This window comes from Aegilops tauschii, chromosome 2 (assembly GCF_002575655.3).
Source record: "Aegilops tauschii subsp. strangulata cultivar AL8/78 chromosome 2, Aet v6.0, whole genome shotgun sequence".
In the NCBI taxonomy this organism is placed as follows: Eukaryota; Viridiplantae; Streptophyta; class Magnoliopsida; order Poales; family Poaceae; genus Aegilops; species Aegilops tauschii.
The window spans coordinates 258,138,592-258,153,827 of NC_053036.3; the positions used below are offsets into that span (position 1 = coordinate 258,138,592).

Consider the following 15,236-nt stretch of genomic DNA (forward strand, 5'->3'; position numbering starts at 1 on the left):
TTCATCATCCGACGCGGGATCCTTGGTACTATCAGAGTCGGCGTACTTAACCAGAGCTGCCATCAGCGTACCCATATCGTTGCAATCGCGCTTGAGCCGCCCGAGCTTCATCTTCAGGGGCGCAAAGCGACAATTCTGCTCTAACATTAAGACTACAGAGCTGGCATCCATCTTATCAGATGAATGTATTATCTCTTTGACCCGGCGAACCCAATGGGTTGTAGATTCACCCTCCTGCTGCTTACAGTTAGTCAAATCCACAATTGACATAGACTGCCTACAGGTATCTTTGATGTTTTGGATGAACCAGGCTTTTAGTTCAGCCCAAGACCCGATAGAGTTTGGTGGCAGTCCCTTCAACCAAGTGCGGGCAGTCCCATCTAACATCATGGTGAAGTACTTGGCCATTGCCGCTTCACTGACCTCCAGCAACTCCATGGCCATCTCGTAACACTCGATCCAGGCTCCGGGTTGTAAATCAGCCGTGTAATTAGGCACCTTCCTAGGCCCTTTGAAATCCTTGGGCAGACGTTCATTGCGGAGAGCCGGCACCAGACATGGGACACCTCCAGTCCTCGTAGGTATACCCGCATCTATAGAAGCCGTCGGATAAGCCGGGGGTGGTCGGTAAGCCGTCAACTGAGGCGCCTGCTCCGCCTCTTGACGTGCTCTGTCTTGGTCTACCGCGTGAAAGGCTCCGTTATGAGCCGGGCCGTGGCCAAGAGGCAAGTCATGGCGTCGGACGTTGCTTGAGCCGGTCGCTGAGACCATGTGTCTGCTATAACTCGGGCTCCGGCCTGGACGAGGGGTTGAATGAATCCTGTCCCGGCTATAAGAATATGCCTCCTGCTGCGCCAGAGCCGTTTGAAGGAGTTCTCTGACCCGGCGGGTTTCAACCGCCGTTGGAGAGTCACCATCGATTGGGAGAGCCGCCAATCGCGCTGCCGCGGCGACCATGTTTTCCAACGGGTTGGCATAATGACACGGTGGTATTGGCACATACTGAGGCGGGGCAGCGTTCACCCGGGGAGGCCCCATCACTTGGGGCTGAATTGACGTTCCAGCCCCGGGCGTCATGACCTCTGGCGGGTTACTGGGCCCTGCACCAGGCGTGTTGAAGAGGTTTCGAGGATCGTAAACCGGAGGGAGTCGAGATTGGGCCTTTTGATGCCTCCTTCTCATGACCTCATTGGACGCGTTCTGATCCATCGTGAGCTGGAAAGACTGTGCCTGAATCAGCTGAGTCTGGGCGTCGAGAGCCGCCCTCTCCGCAGCCATCCAGATCCCTTCCGCCGCCAGATCCTCCTTGGCCTTTGCTAGATCCAGCTTTAACTGTGCCACCTCCGCGTCATGCTCAGCTTGATCCGCTGGGACGACCGTAGCGGTTAACAGGGCCATCATCTTGTCTGTGAGATCCATCAGCACCTGAGCCGGCGAGGGCACAGGGCTTCCTGCCCCGGCGGTGGGGTTTTGAACAGGTTGTGCGCCAGCCATGAAGATTCCAACCCGGCTCGGCGGCTCAAAGGGGTCCGGAATACTGTCGCCATCGGAATAACCCCTGAGCCTGCCATCTGGAAGTTGGTATAACGAATCGGTCTCCTTTGTGGATGACTCGCCGTCAGAACGAGTGGCCGTCTCATCACCAGATCCAGATCCTTTAGAGAGCTCTCCATGGACGCATCCCACGAAAGCATGCTTCAAGGCAGGAAAAGTCCGGGCGGGTCGTGCACGTTGAGCCGTCTCGATGAGATCGGCGCAGAGGTCCGGCTCAGGGCCCGGCTCACCAATCTTGCCAATAAAGACATGGATTCCGCCGAAGGGGACCCGGTACCCGTACTCAATTGAGCCGGAATCGGGGCCCCAATTTGCATCGTCGATGTAGAGCTTGCCGCGACGACTCTTGGTCATCCGGCCCACAGCGTATCCCTTGAGCCCTTCGAAGCTGCCCTTCAAGAACTCAAATCCATCGTGCGCTGGCCCCATGGTGGGCGCCAACTGTCGTGGAATTTTCACGGCAGATGTCCTCGTGCAAGGACTTAGTCGTGGAGCCATCGCCGCTAGGAAGCTTAAAGGGGTTAAACGGGACAAGGAACACGAGGGTTATACTGGTTTGGCCCCTTACGGTGAAGGTAAAAGCCTACGTCTAGTTGAGGTGGTATTACGTAGGGTTTCGATGACCAGGGAGCTTAATCGCTATACCCGGCTCTCGATCTGTTGTCTCTCGTCCTGACCCGCCGCCGGGTCATCCCTTTATATAGAGAGGTTGACGCCCCGCGGCTCTCAGAGTCCCGGCCGGCTTATAACAGTATCCGGCTCGGACTCTTAACTACTCTTGCCTTACATTACAAGTCTTGCCATAACGGCGGATTATCACTACGGGCCTTAAGCTGCCTCCGGGCCTTAAGCCCATTATTGATCCGCCATCCTCAAGCTTGGTATTGGGCTTCACGTAATGATCATTATGACGTAACCCGGCCCCTCCTGGGCGGGTGACTCTAATGGTTATATCCTCAACACCAAGCATTTCAATCATACACACAATATGCTCGATATGTGCAAATACAACATGGCATCACAACAAGACTCTATGACTCAGAGTATTTATTCATTAGGCTCAGAGGAGCGAGATATTACAAACATGGGTCTCATGACCCAACATACAGAGCATACAAGCAACAAGCGGAAGCATAAACATGTCTGAGTACAGACAACTAAAAATGAAAAAGGCTGAAAAGCCTGACTATCTACAAGACCCTCCCAAGGTACAAGCTCGTAGCTGAGGTTACAAGCTAAATGTAGAAGTCCACGCGGAACTACTAGCGAGACTGAAGTCTCTCTGCAAAACATAAATTAAGCAAACGTGAGTACAAATGTACCCAACAAGACTTACATCAGAACTAACTACATATGCATCGGTATCAACAAAGGGGGTGGTGGAGTTTAACTGCAGCAAGCCAGCTTTGACTCAGTGGCTATCCTATACTACGACCGCAAGTAACTCTTTGAGGTGGCGCACACGAGTCCACATATTCACCATATCAATACACCAGTATGGATCCGCTCCCGTCTCCCTACGAGAACGCCATCCATAGCACTCATGCTTGTCTTGCGCATTTTAGAGTATCCACTTTCACTTGTCTATGAACTGTTATAGGCAACCCATAAGTCCTTTACCGCGGACGCGGCTATTCGAATAGATGATGTTAACCCTGCAGGGGTGTACTTCACACACGCTCTCACCACTTATCGTCGTTTACACGACATGTACTCGGCAACCTTCAAGCGGAAGCCCAGCGAGGGTGTCGGCCACGGCCTACCTAAACACTCAAGTCTCTAGTCCAGGTTTATCGCCTATTCAGGTTCCATCCGCAGGGAGTCAGGCCGAGGTTTCCACATACGGCCCCGAACGATGTGTACAGGGTTCCGCGACACCAAACGGGCGCCCGGCATACCCGGCCACGTGCCTACCGCATCACAGCCCACCCCTCGGGTCAGCGCTGCGCACGGCCTCCAGCATACTACAAACACCAGAAACTACTTGCAACTCCTAGACAGAGGACAAGGGTGGTTAAGAAGCCGAGAGGGTCCATTGGTTTCGGGCCCAATGCATGGTAGTAGCTGTTCACGGATCACGAACACATAACTTAGTTCCTGAGGACGGCTTCAATGAGACAACCCACCATGTACTCCTACATGGCCTCTCACCGCTACCTTTTACCAAATCGTGTTCACACACTTAGCTCTCAATAGTAGGACATGTTCACCACATTCCAACTCATCCACGATGAATCAGACCTGACTCAACTCTAAGCAGTAGCAGGCATGACAACAAGCATGAATGAGTAGGCACATCAGGGCTCAAAAAACTCCTACTCATGCTAGTGGGTTTCATTTATTTACTATGGCAATGACAGGTCATGCAGAGGAAAGGGGTTCAACTACCGCAGCATGTAACAGATGAATCGTTGTTGTCCTAATGCAGTAAAGGAGAGCAGGAGCGAGAGAGTGGGATTGTATCGGAATGAACAGGGGGGGTTTGCTTGCCTGGCACTTCTGAAGATAGTATATCTCTTCATTGGTGTCATCGAACTCATCGTCGGGACCACGTATATCGAGAGGGAACAAATACCGGCAACAGAGAAGGAACACAATCAATGCAATGCAACAATATGATGCATGATCATGACATGGCAATATGCTGTGGTTTGAGCTAATGCAACTAGCAGCCAGATTAAATGAAGTTGGTTTGAACCAAAGATTCAAATTCAACTCCATATGTGATTATTCAAATGCCATTTATTTGATTTGTCCTAAATAGAAGCTATAAGTTGTTCTAACATGCATGAAAAGGGTACAGATGGCTAGATTGGATTTTTCTGATCATTTTTCATATATAATTTATTTCATTTGGAGTTATGGTTTAATTTCTATGAATTTAAGAAGTTTAGGCAAATTTATGAAATAAATAAATCATTTCTGATTTATTTAAAGCTCCAGAAAACATTTACTGCGTCAGCATGATGTCATTGTGACTTCAGCAGGTCAGCGGGGGTCGTCCAGGTCAGACCTGACCTTGGGGCCCACTGGCCAGTGACTAACTAACTAACACAGTTAGTTAGTGCTAAGTTAAATACTAACCTGAGTTAGTTAGGGCCTGGGCCCACATGTTAATGGCTCATCTAATTTACTAAGTTAATTAACATTAATTAAACCTAACACTAATTAAGCAGGGGCCTGGGCCCACACATGAGGACCAGGGGAGGTCAAACCCCTGGTCAGCGGGGTCAAACCCACCGGTGACTTGGCACCGCCGTGGCCAGGGCCCGAACCAGCCGCTCCCGCACGTATATGTAGGGGAATTGATTGTGGGAAGGGAACGTAAGGCTCTTTTTACTCCTTACCTTATGCCCTTCTGATCTGAGTCAACATCTTCTTTTCTGCGGAAATTAAGAACTAGGCTTCTCATCTTTCTATCAGGATCACGTGTTACTAATCCGTAGACTTATAGATTGATGGTTTCAAGCCCCAGTTCAGTTTCTACTACTTCCGTGTGTTATTAGTTAATCCCAGAACCTTGATATTATGATGTTGAGTGGTTATACCACCATTTTGCCGGATGTCTCAAATATTTTTGAGCATTTACAGTCGTTATGCTGTCCGAGTCATCCCAGATTTCTAAATAGTCTGGTGCATTTGCAAATCCCTTCTTTCCGTTCTCGATGTTCCTTTGGGCCAGATTAACCACACTAATCGTCTGTTGAGGTACTCCATTGCTTTGACATATATGTTGGAGCTAGTATTATGACCCTGGGCATCCTAGAGAACCACCCAGTAATCTAGCAATGTTTATATTCCAGTGTGATGATTCTGGCCACCATTCTCGAAAGCATCTCGTGATGTTATTTAGTTAGTAGGTATTCCATTTCCGGGTTTTTGAACCCGAGATTCACCCTACCTACTTCTTGTTGATAGTGTTTGCTAGTTCCTTAGGATATTAGTAGCTTTGTGATAGTCCTCGAGGTCCATGGCATTTTCCTCTTCCAAATACCATGAACTACTTATGGAAGAAGTTCCTCGTTGAACCGAAAGATCACAACTAGAGTGCTCTTGATGAGTTCTCGATTCCATGTTGTGACTCTGCCAGTTCTACCACTCTGCATGGGTTATCCGGAAGAAATATGTTGAACTCGTTCGACATACTAATCTATGCATCCACAACTCAGAAAGATACATGTTCCGTTGAGTTGTCCCTCTTTAGTTGTATGCCGGCCCTCGTGTATCAGTTGATAGTTAGGAGTATTTGTGCATCCTTGTTCATCGATGCCTTTTACTCTTATGGTCCGCCAAGCCATTCTACTCTGGAATGACTAGGAGAAACAAACTCCAGTACCTCGTCCATTTCCGGGATTGGGTCAAAGTAGTTGTATTCCGCAGAACAAATGCCAATCCAGCTTTTGTTCTGTTCTACCTTGGAGTGTTACCATCTTTATGTCAAGAATTTCATGATAATTGCACCACCTCTTATGGATTCTTGCCGCGGTGATACTTCTCACCATCATCATTCATTCTTCGGTCCTCGTGTTGTTGTAACCGGAATGCCGACAAGTGAATTGTGATGTGTGAAATCAATACTCCGAGCAACTCGTTCCTTGGTAGTAAATGGACAATACTCTCATTCTTAGCGTGCTGGTTATTGAATCATAATCCTAAGATTGATCGTGCTACCTAGTCCTTATTTCCGGTGCACTCTTCGATCAATGAGTTAGGATTGTGTCAATCCCTCGCTCTTTTGATCATATCATCTTGCCTTGAAAAGCAAGATTGTTCTCGAGCTTAGTAACATATCGGTGGTTCGTGATTTTTCGGATATCTTCACGGAAGTATCACCAGGTTGTTCCCTGGCCGTTATTTTGAGCTCATGATCAAGTTGGTTTTCCTCGAAACCATCCCTTCTCCAAGATTCTGTGTTGGATACCCTGAACTAGTTGGTTGAGCTAAACAACAACTTGGAGAGTTGGAAGATAAAAGCTTTTCCTGACTTAGTTCATTCCAGGGGATATTTTTGTGTGTGTGTGTGTATTGAAGAAAGATGACATCTTCATCGATTGATCCTCGTGGTCAACTGTCGGAGCTATTGTCTTATTCAGTCTTTGATTTGAGTATGGGTTATCGTCAAATCAAATCAGAACCAACGATGTTCGTAATGTTGTCTTACTCGTGGTTGATTCCTTAAGCATACAACGTTATATCTTTTGGGTCTGACCAATGCCATCACCATGTTCACTTAATTGTGGAATCCACCTATATGGAAGCCTGGATGGATTGTTGTTGAGCCCATTGACAACATTTTCATCTTGTCCATGATTCATGTTGAACATCTAAGTTAGTGTTGGAAATTTTTATAAGCATTATCTTCATGTCCCGCTCATGAAATATATGTTTGGTGTAAGAAGTGACTTTCTCCAAGTTCATGTGCATCAGATGCAAGTTGCCGCCATGAATTTGAGAAAGGTTTGTTTTATTTCCTCTGGAATCATCCCAAATCAGTCATGCATACGTGCAAAGTATTCTGTGGATTGGAGACTTGCAACCTTCATTCTATATGTATCCCTAGCACACCAAGCCACTGATTGATTTGTTCAAGGAGAAGAAGTTCCTTCTTAAGAGCAAGACTTATGTAAGGACTTCGATATCCTTGATGATGGTTCCCCACCTGAACTCGGTAGTGTTTTAATATAAGACTACTACGTGGTCATGCTTGTCTTGGACAGCGTGTTCACAGGTTTGTAGCAGAACCAACTCATGTTTTGGAGCTTGCTATCATAGTTCATTTCCCGAGAATCTCGCAATGTCATCTCGTCGATTTGTGTTGCAAACTTTCTTTTCCAGACATGTCGTCTGAAATATCATGTTACCAGCCAGATCTGAATCTCAGGCAGATATGATGGTTGAAACTTTTCCAAGAACTATGATATAGGTTCAAGTGAAGTGGACGCACCTAGCTGGAAGCACTATTATTGTAGTATCTTGATTAAGCCGTTTGGTCACTTCCCATGAGGATTTCGCATGACTTATTCTAGAAGTTGTTCCTTATGGATTTTGTGCTCCCGAAGTCCGACCTTTACTTGATGGCCATGTTGATGCTTTTTAAGCATGACCGTGGTAGCTAGAACATCTAGGACAACATTAGAAGCGGAGTGCTAAATGTCTCTCGGTCGATTATCCAGGTTTTGTTCCTTGGCATTGCTAAGGACAAATCTGAGAAAGTGTTGTCTTCCTTTGCATCTGCATCCTCCATCACTATTCATCATGGTAGTATGATGTGTTGCCAGGATCCGCGGCACGGATGTTGGTAAAACCTTGATGAATATGGAAATGCTCAAGTTCTTGAGAGCACGCTCAGACACTAGGTTATATCTTTGGTATCAGTCGGATTGTGCCTTCCATTTACCGATTGTTCTATAACCATAGTTCCATTCCAAAACTGAGTATGCCATTTCTTCGAATTCCTTCAAACAATCGTTTGTGAATTGCCATTAGCCTGGTATGAAGAGCTTCAATGATCCTTTCCGATAGAGTTTCTTTCTGTCGTCAACATGTTGGATGAAGATCTCGAAAGCAAAGACGTCAAGATCAATTTGATGCAATGAATCAACACCTTCAAGAATGCAATGGATCATGAAGATTGTGTTAGCTTTGTGTCCCCTTCGTCTTCTTACCTCACGTCTTGAATCTCGGGACGAGATTCTTGTTTAGTGGGGGTGAGTTGTCACAGCCCTAGAATGTTGGTTGTAATTAGTTGCATCAGTGAGAATCTTGCATCATGTTAATTTTCAATTAAAGCTGAAATGGGGATGATAAAACCCTAGCACCAGCTCAAATAGGTTCAACCAAAATATTTTCAATGAACTCCAAATATCCATATAAAATGTTCATGATTTATGGAAATGGTGAAAGCCTCTACCAGAGATGATGCATATTTTTCGAGGACATTTTGGTCAATGAATTAAATCATTATGGTATTTGAGTTGGAGTTTAAAATTTACCATTAAATATTGGTTGCTCCAAATATTCTGAAATTTGTTGTGTGGTTTGAAAATAATTCAAATATTCCTCAAAAAAATTACAGAATTAACCAAAGTGTTTTGGTTACTATTTTGTTTGCAAAACATAAAGCAGAAATAGAAAACAGAAAAGAATTAGATAAGCAGGGAGAGAGGGTACGAACTTACCTCCAGCCCACCTAGCCGGCAGTTACTGTGCAGCCCAGCAGCCCACCTCCCCTGCCAGTTGTCTTCCTCCTCTCGCCAGAAGGCAGAGGGGAAGCAATGCACGACGCTCGCGCGCGCCGGCACGCAGCTGCCTGCCTGGCCCTCCCTCGCCAGCGCAACGACGCAGGCACACTCCGCGTGGCCTCCTGGATCCTGCTGACCCCCTCATTCACTTTCCCCCTCGCCTCCCTGTCGTTCCTCCCCATGGCCGACCCGGCCATGAGCGCACCGCCGCCGTTTCCGTAGCCACCGCTGTCCCCGCGCCCCTTCTCCCTCTCTGGAAGCTCCTCCATGACCTGCTCGTCGTCTCCGCCAAGCGACGCTTCACCAGACGCGCCGCAACACCAACTATGCCGTCGTCCTCGTCCTCTACATCCGACCACGGCTGTCGTCGATTCGCCATACCCAGGACGTCCCCGAGCAGTCTGAGCATCTCTACGAGTTCGCTGTGAGATCCCGCACCTTTTCCCCCATCTCCCATGCTCACCCGCGTCCTCTAGGCCGTAGTTGCACGGACGCCGAAGCTCCCCGCTGCCATGGCTGATGGATCCCGTCCTCCCGAGCCCCTCAGCTCTCTCCTGTGGCACCAATGTGCTTCTGCTGCTCTGTAGATGCTCCTGCCCCACTCCGTTCGCTCAGTTGCAAGCTGCAACCGCGTGTCCATGCTAGCCCGACCGCCGCCGCGGCTTGAACTCGTCGCCGGCGATGTTTCCGGCCACCACAGCTCGTGCCGCTGCCACCCTCTGACGCGCGGAGTCGCGCTGAACCTGAAGACCCCAAGCACGCTTGCCCCCGTCGCGGGAAACGGCCGGACGGCCAGCACCTCAGTGCTCCGGTCATCGCCGGAGTTAACCCGATGACGTGGGCGGTTTATTTTAGCCTAATTATTCAGTTAGTTTAACCGTAGTCAATGACAGTGGACCCCGCAACACTAACTAACCACGGGTTAGCCCTTGTGTCCATGACAGGCGGGACCTGCAAGTCAGGTTTGACCGGGACCTTGACCTGCTGACGTCACAGTGACCCAGAGCTGACGCAGTAATCTGTTTTCTGGTTTTTAAATAAATCAGAAATGATTTATTAATTTCAGAAAATAGCCAAAACTTCTAAAAATCATAGAAAATCAACCGTAACTCCAAATGAAATAAGTTATATATGAGAAATGATCAGAAAAATCCAATCTTTCCATTGCTACTAGTTTCATGCATGACAAAGCAACTTAACCTTGCTGCTTAGATCAAAACATGATAATGCATTATATGAGCTCATAACTTGAGTTTGAATTTGAACCCTTGGTTCAAATAAGCTCAAACCCTTCTGTTCTAGTTGCATTAGCTCAAATCACAACATGTTGACATGCCATGTTCATGCATCATATTGTGCATTGCATTGATTTGTTTATTCTCTCTTTGCCGGTGTTGTTCCCCCTCGGTAGACGCTGTTCCGATGTTGTGATCGTTGACACTGATGAAGACCCAATGCTATCTTCAGAAGTGCCAGGCAAGCAAAACCCCCTTGTTCATTCCGATACAATCCCACTCTCTCGCTCCTGCTCTCTTTTACTGCATTAGGACAACAACGATTCAACTGTTAAATGCTGCGGTAGCTGAACCCCTTTTCTCTGCATAACCTGTCATTGCCACAGTAACTAGATGAAACCCACTAGCATGAGTAGGAGTTGTTTGAGCCCTGATGTGCCTACTCATTCATGCTTGTTGTCATGCCTGCTACTTCTTAGAGTTGAGTCAGGTCTGGTTCATCGAGGATGAATTGGAAAGTTGTGAACATGTCCTACTGTTGAGAGCTAAGTGTGTGAACACGATTTGGTAAGGGTAGCGGTGAGAGGCCATGTAGGAGTACATGGTGGGTTGTCTCATTGCAGCCGTCCTCAGGAACTGAGTTATGTGTTTGTGATCCATGAACAATTACTACCACGCATTGGAATGCTTAAGTGCCCCTCTCGACTTATTAATCAACTTGATCTCTGTCCAGGAGTTGCAACTAGTTTATGGTGTTTGTAGGTAGTGTTAGTAGTCTACCAAGTGGCACCCGGTACAGGTGGGCTTGGGACAGACTAGGCACAGTGGCACGGTGTACCAAGTAGCACCCGGATGGTGGGCTTGGGAACCCTGCTCACATCGTTTGGGGCCGTGAGCGACACCCCGGCCGGATCTCCTTGCGGATGGAACCCGAATAGGCGATAAACCTGGACTAGAGGCTTGTGTGGTTAGTCAGGTCGTGGCCGACTCCCTCGCCAGGCTTCCGCTTGAAGGTTGCCGAGATACACGACGTGTACATGGTGGTAAGTGGCGAGAGCGTGTGTGAAGAAGTACACCCCTGCAGGGTTAACATCGTCTATTCGAATAGCCATGTCTGCGGAAAAGGACTTCTGGGTTACCTGTACAGTTCATAGACAAGTGAAAGTGGATACTCTAAATGCGCAAGATAAGCGTGAGTGCTATGGATGGCCTTCTCGTAGGGAGACGGGAGCGGATCCATAGTGGTGTATTGATATGGTGAATATGTGGACTCGTGTGCATCTTATGGGCATGAGCTCTACATATGTTTTGAAGTATGCCATGCCATATTTCCAGTGGTGTAGTCCATGTATTTTTGTGATCTCTGTGGTAACTAGCACAAGCATGCAAAGTAGGCTCCGTAATGTTTCTGATTTCAGGGACTTAGTGATTTCTCTGTCTTTGTCTACTGTTATTTTGTTGCCATGTAAACTTGATGCTACAGAGAGATCCATGCATATTTTGGGGATGTTAAGTAAAGATGTTTTGTAGCTATAGTTGTAATTGATCCATTCCTGCAATTGTTTATAATTATGGAGTGCCATAGCATGACTCAATCTTGCTCTACGTTTGCTATAAAATATTTCTGGCAGATTCTTAACATGATATGCAATTTTTCCAAGCTTATTGTAGTTGATCCATATATCCTATGCTTTTGTTCTTGCCATGGATAGCTTCATAAACATGCCTTCTTGCTGTAGGTATGCTTGGTTTGTCATGCATTGCTCTGTAGTGAGTGCATCAAGCTCACAAAGATGCCTACATATTATTATTTCTGCCATGCTCTGTTTTCTGCTAAGTCTGAAACCTGATAACGAAACGTGCTATCTTTACATGCTTGCCATCATATCCTCTGGCACTTTTTGGCTTATGGTCAGTAAGGGACTTTTGTCATTTGCATTTAGTAGAACACTGCCATGCTTTTTTTTGCTATGTTAAGTTCCTGTAGCATGTTGATTTCGTGCTCTGAACATTGCAATCTAATGCTGTTTTCTGCCATGTCCAGTTTTTCACTAAGTCTGTGAACCTGTTATCTTTTGAACTTTTGCCATGCTTGTTTGAGCTTGATATGTTGTGAACTAGCCGTAGCTCAGTGTTCATCTTTTGTCAAGCATCTCTTGTAGATTACTGGCATATGCTTTGTTGCTATGTTGGGGTGCTGTAGCATTGTTACTTGTTGCATTTTAAGTGCTATCATGCTGTTTATCGCAGATTCGTGTCATTCTTGTTTTGCTTGCCATTTGCAAACCGTGCATCCGATTCCGGTGATATTTATATCGATTTCGACCGAAATCATCTCATCTTTCCAGTGGCATGCTTGGTTTGCCAAGTTACTGCCATGTTCATCATTTTCCTTCCGGAGCACGCATATGCATCGCATATCATATCTTGCATATCATACATGTTTTGCATCATGTTGCTTGTGCATTTCTCGTTGTTGATTGTGGTTCCGTTTGTTTGTGTTCTTGTCTTGGGTAGAGCCGGGAGACGAGTTCGTGAACGAGGAACCTGTTGAGTACGCTTACGAGGATCAAGCTTTCGACAACTCTGAGAACCTTGCAGGCAAGATGACCACCCCTCGAAATCACTTCTATCTTTGCTTTGCTAGTTGCTCGCTCTATTGCCATGCTACGCTACCTATCACTTGCTATATCATGTCTCCCATTTGCCATGTCAGCCTCTAACCATCCTTTCCTAGCAAACCGTTGTTTGGCTAAGTTACCGCTTTTGCTCAGCCCCTCTTATAGCGTTGCTAGTTGCAGGTGAAGTTGAAGTTTGTTCCATGTTGGAACATGGATATGTTGGGATATCACAATATCTCTTATTTAATTAATGCATCTATATGTTTTTGGTAAAGGGTGGAAGGCTCGGCCTTATGCCTGGTGTTTTGTTCCACTCTTGCCGCCCTAGTTACTGATATACCGGGATTATGTTCCTTGAGTTTGCGTTCCTTACGCGGTCGGGTGATTTATGGGACCCCCTTGACAGTTCGCCTTGAATAAAACTCCTTCAGCAAGGCCCAACTTTGGTTTTACCATTTGCTGCCTAAGCCTTTTTCCCCGGGTTTTCGCGAGCCCGAGGGTCATCTTTAATTAAACCCCCGGGCCAGTGTTCCTCTGAGTGCTGGTCCAAACTAGGGCCACTTGCAGCGCCATCTTGGGGAAACCCGAGGATTGGTTTTAGCTGTACGTAGTGTTCATCCGGTGTGCCCTGAGAACGAGATATGTGCAGCTCCTATCGGGATTTGTCGGCACATTCGGGCGGCTTTGCTGGTCTTGTTTTACCATTGTCGAGATGTCTTGTAAACCGGGATTCCGAACTGATCGGGTTTTTCCGGGAGAAGGTTTATCCTTCGTTGACCGTGAGAGCTTATGATGGGCTAAGTTGGGACACCCCTGCAGGGTATTATCTTTCGAAAGCCGTGCCCGCGGTTATGAGGCAGATGGGAATTTGTTAATGTCCGGTTGTAGAGAACTTGTCACTTGACCCAATTAAAATGCATCAACTGCGTGTGTAGCCGTGATGGTCTCTTCTCGGCGGAGTCCGGGAGGTGAACACAGACTGAGTTATGTATGACGCAAGTAGGAGTTCAGGATCACTTCTTGGTCATTGCTAGATGACGACCGCTCCGTTGGTTCTCTTCTCACTCTCTCTTGCGTATGTTAGCCACCATATATGCTTATTGCCGCTGCAGCTCCACCTCATTTCACCATCCTTTCCTATAAGCTTAAATAGTCTTGATCTCGCGGGTGTGAGATTGCTGAGTCCCCGTGACTCACAGATTCTACCAAAACAGTTGCAGGTGCCGACGATGCCAGTGCAGATGATGGGGTCGATCTCAAGTGGGAGTTCGACGAGGAACGTGGTCGTTACTATGTGTCTTTTCCTGATGATCAGTAGTGGAGCCCAGTTGGGACGATCGGGGATCTAGCATTTGGGGTCGTCTTATTTTCATCTGGATCTTGACCGTAGTCGGTCTATATATGATTGTATTTTCGATGATGTATGAATTATATTCATGTATTGTGTGAAGTGGCGATTGTAAGCCAACTCTTTATCCCATTCTTGTTCATTACATGGGATTGTGTGAAGATGACCCTTCTTGCGACAAAACCACTATGCGGTTATGCCTCTAAGTCATGCCTCGACACGTGGGAGATATAGCCGCATCGTGGGCGTTACACTATGACTGCAAGTAACTCTTTTGAGGTGGCGCACACGAGTCCACATATTCACCAACCAATACACCACTATGGATCCGCTCCCGTCTCCCTACGAGAACGCCATCCATAGCACTCACGCTTATCTTGCGCATTTTAGTGTATCCACTTTCACTTGTATATGAACTGTACATGCAACCCAGAAGTCCTTTACCGCGGACACGGCTATTCGAATAGATGATGTTAACCCTGCAGGGGTGTACTTCTTCACACACGCTCTCGCCACTTACCACCATGTACACGTCGTGTATCTCGGCAACCTTCAAGCGGAAGCCTGGCGAGGGAGTCGGCCACGACCTGACTAACCACACTAGTCTCTAGTCCAGGTTTATCGCCTATTCGGGTTCCATCCGCAAGGAGATCCGGCCGGGGTGTAGCTCACGGCCCCAAACGATGTGAGCAGGGTTCCCAAGCCCACCATCCGGGTGCCACTTGGTACACCGTGCCACTGTGCCTAGTCTGTCCCAAGCCCACCTGTACCGGGTGCCACTTGGTAGACTACTAACACTACCTACAAACACCAGAAACTTGTTGCAACTCCTGGACAGAGATCGAGTTGGTTAATAAGCCGAGAGGGGCCGAGTTACCAGAACCCAATGTGTGGTAGTAACTATTCATGGATCGCAAACACAAAACTCAGTTCCTGAGGACGGTTTCAATGAGACAACCCACCATGTACTCCTACATGGCCTCTCACCGCTACCTTTACCAAATCGTGTTCACACACTTAGCTCTCAATAGTAGGACATGTTCACCACATTCCAATTCATCCTCGATGAACCAGACCTGACTCAACTCTAAGCAGTAGCAGGCATGACAACAAGCATGAATGAGTAGGCACATCAGGGCTCAAACAACTCCTACTCATGCTAGTGGGTTTCATCTATTTACTGTGGCAATGACAGGTCATGCAGAGGAAAGGGGTTCAGCTACCGCAACATGTAACA

General features: G+C 47.2%; 1 protein-coding gene across 1 annotated transcript; it reads left to right on the top strand.

The window, feature by feature from the left end:
• Nucleotides 1-8,857: 8,857 nt before the first annotated feature.
• LOC141041633 (uncharacterized) lies at nucleotides 8,858-14,160 on the top strand. The gene is made up of 4 exons (XM_073508424.1): nucleotides 8,858-9,219; nucleotides 10,207-10,271; nucleotides 12,548-12,631; nucleotides 13,866-14,160. Exons 1-4 carry the CDS (start codon nucleotides 9,122-9,124, stop codon nucleotides 13,967-13,969), a joined length of 351 nt encoding a protein of 116 aa, XP_073364525.1. The 5' UTR covers nucleotides 8,858-9,121; the 3' UTR covers nucleotides 13,970-14,160.
• Nucleotides 14,161-15,236: the final 1,076 nt, after the last annotated feature.

Coding starts and splice junctions, on each gene's coding strand:
- LOC141041633 (XM_073508424.1), top strand. CDS start 9,122: ATGCCGTCGTCCTCGTCCTCTACATCCGACCACGGCTGTCGTCGATTC. Junction 9,220..10,206: donor AGCATCTCTACGAGTTCGCT/GTGAGATCCCGC, acceptor CCCCCTCGGTAG/ACGCTGTTCCGATGTTGTGA. Junction 10,272..12,547: donor GCTATCTTCAGAAGTGCCAG/GCAAGCAAAACC, acceptor TGTCTTGGGTAG/AGCCGGGAGACGAGTTCGTG.